At 45.0% G+C, this 5,757-nt stretch overlaps 1 protein-coding gene across 1 annotated transcript in view; it reads right to left on the reverse strand.

Moving 5' to 3' along the window:
- Positions 1–1,532: 1,532 nt before the first annotated feature.
- Positions 1,533–5,757, reverse strand: part of CENPP (centromere protein P) — a 130,408-nt gene continuing 126,183 nt past the window's right edge. Inside the window, exons 6-8 of the mRNA XM_009069660.1 lie at positions 3,275–3,354; positions 1,935–2,026; positions 1,533–1,654 (exon numbers count right to left, since the gene is read on the reverse strand). Coding sequence (XP_009067908.1) covers positions 1,533–1,654; positions 1,935–2,026; positions 3,275–3,354 — 294 coding nt within the window. The remainder of the gene's footprint in view (positions 1,655–1,934; positions 2,027–3,274; positions 3,355–5,757) is intronic.

Genomic DNA, 5,757 nt, shown 5'->3' on the forward strand with positions numbered 1-5,757 from the left:
TGAGTGCACTGAGAGCTACTCCTAAATACAGAAACTCTCCCGCTGTTAGGAAGCAGGAAGGAAGGATCACCTCCAGCTGGGAAGTTTTCAGGTTTTTGTGCTATAACTTTACACATGTTTCATGTGCAAATAGAAGTGTCTGTGCTGAGCAAAGAGCTTTGTTTTCAGGCAAGAGAGAGCTAAAGCTGAACTGAACTAAAGGTTACACAAAACCAGCTAAACCAGTTCCATCTCAGTGGATAAGGAGCAATGAATCTTGCCTGTGAACTGGATTCCAAACTTGAAATTAGTCTGCCTTATCTGACAGGAGATTTCCTTATGGAGCTGCTGTTCATCAGAACCTAATCTCTGGAGTTGCTCGGCTGCAGTTTGGCAGTTTTTCCTGACCTACCAGAACAGTGGGAGACTATTTCAGTGATTAAACAGTGGATTATTACATTTATGGTGGTATAAACATACTGTTGCTTTAGTTCTTGATTTCTCTACCTACTTCCCCATTGCAGTAAGACATTTTGCAGTCACTGCAAAGTGGAGTGGGTGGTTGTACTCTGGTGTGGCTGCAGCAGCTCTGGCCTTGGAATGGAAGTCTCTTTCTGTCACTTGAGAGCCCACACGTTGTGGGTTTGGGCCCTTGGCACCACAACAGCAGCTGTTACTCCCTACCTGAGAGGTACATGACTTCCAGTCGTATTGCTTTGGCTGGGACGGAGAGCTAGTGCAGAGCAGGAGCTCTTGGAAAACACTGAGAGTTCCCAAATGGAAGTGAAGGGAGAGGCAAGACATATGTCTGACCTGTTTTGTTTCTTCAGGGATGAATGTATGAATAGTGGTGATGCTTTCATAATATGTTACCTACTAGAATTTTCCCCTAGCAGTTGGAAATGGAAAGGAAGTGCTGCAGTGGCAGGAGTGAACTCCCATCTCTCTCTCCAGGGGTGTCATGAGCCTCTCTGGGTTAGTCCAACGCTGTCTCAACGCTTACGTTGTGAACAAAGTTACTTCATACCCTTGGGTTTTTTAGCATTGTATGTCTTTGAAATCTTCAAATTGTCTTCTTCCACCCTAATTTAAGGAGAAAACTATTTAACTCTTTGTTCTAGGAGTCTCTTACTGTTCTCTTGTCATTTTAAAATCACTGTACTTTTACAGAGCTGTGAAATGAAATGGATTTTTATGGACTTGATTTTGACAGTGCATGATCTTTTAACAATTTCCAGGTATCTAGAAAATGTTAAGAAGATAAACCACTCTGGTACATTAATGATTCAGAAAGATAAATTTATAATGAAATCACTCTGTACATGTAACTATTTTATTTGGCATTTTTGTATTTAAATGGCTGTATTTATTTTCATGTCATGACAATTTATATATAACGTGCCATAATTGTACAGATAGCATGTTTTATGAGTATGGTTTCTAAATGGAAAATAACTTAATGTTTATATTCAATAAAATTATAGACGGTGTAACACAATATCTTAATTAAAACTACTTTTGAAATTGCTACCTGGTGTAAGTCATGCTGGCACTCACTTTCCCAGGCCAACCATCTTGATGAGGTTCTCGATGGCTGCCTCGATCCCAAGGAGCTGCAGCATGCTCCTGAAGCAGGCAGGGGCACTCTCCACAGCACTCAGATTCTGCTCCAGGACTGCCAGAAAAACACAACAGTGAAGGTTATTTCTTTCCCAAGAGCTGCAGCAGTGCTGACAGCAGGTGGGTGAAGCAGGACACCTGCAGGCAGATGTGGTTTGTAAACCCTTAGGAATGATAGAGGAGGTGAAGCATATCTGCTGCTCCATGGGTGTTTGTTTGCCTTGTTGAGCTCCATGAGGTGGAGTTCTGTGTTATCTAAAGAGATGTTGGCCAAGGAAGGGGCCTGGTGCTGTGCCTGAGGGCTCAGCAGTGGTGTTTGAAGCAGCTGATGTTACCTTGCTCGGGTACTTTTGTCAGCAGGTCCAGGACAGGTGTAGTTCTTCCTTCCTCATCCAGATGGATCTTCCAGACAACCATTAATTCAAACCTGTATGGGGTGCACAGGAAATCAGTTCAGGGTTAACCAGGCCACTGTCTCTAAGGTTCCTTCAAAGCACAAGCACAGCATTTGGGAGTCTCGTGCTCTCCAACAAAATTCACCTCATGTACTGCAACTTACTCAGCTCTGGATTCAGGAACCAGGACCACTTAATAAACTGAGGAAAACCAGTAACCTATTAACAAGGAAAGGTTCCAGGTACATCGAAATTTTCAACCTTAAGGACTTTTCCCCCTGGTTCTTTGTCTCTTAGGAAGGGTTCATTTGCATAGTGCAGTGGGGAAAAGGTAAGAGAGGAAAGTAAACTGCTTGGTAACAGCTCCTCTGCTTTACTGTGTCTTGTATTCCCTTCCACTCCCAGCTTGTGGAATTCTTCACTGCAGGGAAGGCTTTCCTAATCCAAATCTGATCTGCACACAGCAGGTCACTGTGAGGAGGAGGCTCCCTTTCTCAGCAGTGTTTGTGCCATCATGACTCTAAAAACTTTCCTTCAAAGGTGATTTGTCAGCCTTTTGCCACTTTGTTTGTTACAAATCCTTTGGGAATTTGTGCACAGCTTGTTCTGGGATTTTGCAAACAAACTCCTCTGCCAGTCTGATTTCTACCAACCCACTGAAATGGTGCTTAAATTCTTGTGTTTCGTGCCTGGAGGTGAGAGGGAATGGAATTGGCACCTGGTGACAGAAACTAAACTAAGGCATGTGATGGTCTAACAGTTCATTCCATCAACCTGAGCTATTCAGCTCAGCACAGCAGGTTTGGCTGCACCAAGCAGCACCAGCTCTTACAGTTCGTTTGCTGTTCCACACACAAATGTGACAGAGGGAGCTGTGCTTTATTTCCAGGTATTTCCATATAAATTAAAGCATGTTATAGCAAGATGTACCAGGAGAAGGAAATGGCCTGATCCCTCCACAAAGCAGTTAATGTTCCTTGGCCCTTACAGAATTGCTGACAGTGATAATAACATTATCTTACAGGTAACTGTAAGGATTTTTTTTCTCTTGAATATCCCAAACCTGCCAGAACACATTTTGCAGGGAGTCCAAACAAATCCCACGTGGCTGGTAGGGTAGTAATTCCTTCATCTAACTGTTGCCCTTCTCAAACAATGCAGAAGTGTAGCCAGAGCTGCTTCCAATTACACAGTGACCCCCGAGCTGTCCCACTCTGATGCTGCCCTGGCCTGCACAATCCCAAAGCTCCATGAATCAGGAATGGCATTTATTGGCTTACTCAGGAACTCTGGGGTCCCTTAGAATGATATAATCTCCCAGCAATCCTTCTGGAAGGGCCACAATGTCAGGATACTTGGCCTGTGAATAAAAGGGTATAAATTGGGTCACAAAAATCAAAGCAGATAAGGTGGTTTCTAACTAACTACTGCTTCCCAGTCACAGTGGACTTCATGAGCTTTTATTTATAACAGGTAAGAGTAACAAATTTATTTAAAATGATGACCTGCTTTTTCAGAGATTCTCGTGCAAAACCCAGGAAGCCCTGAAAGAACATTTTTTGAACTAAGTTTGTTATTTTGATTTAACAACACACATAATCACCGTTTCACTCCTTGCTCCTGTGAGTGAAGGAACCTTACTGCCACGCTCTGGTTTGAGATTCCTTTTGGGAGGGTCACCAAGCTCCACACAGTGCTTTGGAAGCAATGATGACATACCAAAATAACCACTGTTACCAAAACACAGGACAATGGAAATGTGATCAAACAAAACTACTGACTGCTATTGAACTTCCATGGTACTGGGAATTACTTCCAGTTATTACAATGTGCAAAGGTTGATCATCACTCCATGACTTTGTTAGTGCAACGAATGTTTGTTCAGCGTTCAACATGTGTATCTTGATTTGCCCAAGACTCACAACTTTTGCTAGAACTACTTGAAGAGCATGCAAAAGAGGAGCAGAGCAGTAGCTATGTATGGATTCTGTATGTGACAGGTTCCTCAGGGTGTGAGGGGATAGACACACGGGGCACTGAGGAACAGCATGGAACTCTGCAGGGATGTGCTGCTGCACAGGAGAACAGGAGGGAGCCACAGCCTGTTACCATGCAGCCTTCAGCCTGTGCCCTGCTTGGACTGCCTCATGGACTGGACACAAAGTTGTGTTCCAAAACTTACAGTTTATAAAGTGTGAAAGTGTCTCAGCCTGACTCACCCTGTGGAGCTCCCAGGGCACGCGGCATGTCGTACGCAGAGGGAGCAGAACTCGTCAGTGAGCGGCGCTGGAGAAAATGAGTTTGGTTTTATGGGGTTAGCCTCATCTGGCAGAGTGAAATTGCTACCAGATGTGACCTTGCTCTGGTTTAGGAATTTATGACAAACTGAAGGGGGGCTGTGCAAAATGCCAAATGACATAAAACACATGGAATTTGCCAGTTTTAATTTCTACCCAGTATGCAGTACTGTATTTACTGTGAGGATAACAACCATGATCCATCCTGGGAACAAAGACACAGGAGGGACAGCATGGAGCAGGACAGTTGCAGTGTGGAAGTGTGGCTGATCAAGGCCACTCACCCAGCAGAGCAGTGATCCTCTTTCAGCTTTACTCCCTGTGGAATTAAGCCTCTCTGATGACAAAATAAAACACATTTTCCATTATAAACCTTCATTTCCCTGGTGTTGGAGGCCTGGGAGGATCTAGTGATTCTCTGTCTCCAGGCTGCAAATATGAGACATGCAGGATTAGGTTCTATCTGGGACTCAGCTCCTGCATTCCTCATTTACAAGAGATTCCAAATATCCCATAGCTGAACACTGAGTAGTGTTTCATCTTCATCCACCCATACCGAGACCTTTGGGAATCTCCAGAGAAAACAGATCAGAGGAACGAGATAAGGTTTCAAAACACCGTGAAAGGCTCCCCCAGGGCTTGTCTGGGAGTTCCTGTGTAGCTGTGATCGATGTGTTCACCCCCAGCTGGTGGGTGGTATTTGTTGTATGGAAACCAGAGGCAACTCGAGGAAATCCCAGTGTATGATTTTATGTGGAAAAGGTTCCTGGTACCCGGGAGGGAGTGCACCTGAGAGTTCTGCTCACAGCAGGCAGTTATTCCATGCCTCCCGTGAGTGCCACTGTTCTGACAACCAACCCCGATGCCGTGAGAACCTGATCTTGTGTGAAATTCACAGGATTTGGGATCAAGTCCAGCCTCTTAGCAGGAAAGGTCATATTTTAGCAATCCACAAAATACACAAAAAGCCAAACCACAAATCCCTGCATCTCTCTCCAGGCAGGAAGCTAAAACCAGAGCCCTGAGCGTGGCACGAGGCAGTGCCGGCCCAGCCCCGCGCGAGGACACACGTCCCACCTAGGGATGGCTCCTCACAACCACCACACAGCAGGAGCAGGAAGCAAAACTACTGCACCCAGGATCAAGCAAGCAATCTTAAAAAGTGCCAGTTTTGGGAATAAACCCCGTGAGATGCAGTCACACAACCTGCCCTTTATATTCCAGATTTCCACAGGTAAAACTGGGGATCTGGTACAGCACTGAAGCACCAGGCACAGGGTGAGCAATTTCAAACACACTTTGTGGGCACCACATTATCACCTCATCTTCTCTGATAAGCAACTTTCCCAAGTTTTCCCTGGGGAAAAAGAAAAGCCAAGCAATAACCAGGGTAACAGAACGAGCCGATGCACTGCAAGGTCTCTGGGGAAAGTCAGGAACTCCTGTGGGATCTCGTAAACTGGACC

Source organism: Acanthisitta chloris, unplaced genomic scaffold (genome assembly GCF_000695815.1).
Source record: "Acanthisitta chloris isolate BGI_N310 unplaced genomic scaffold, ASM69581v1 scaffold13312, whole genome shotgun sequence".
Classification (NCBI taxonomy): Eukaryota; Metazoa; Chordata; class Aves; order Passeriformes; family Acanthisittidae; genus Acanthisitta; species Acanthisitta chloris.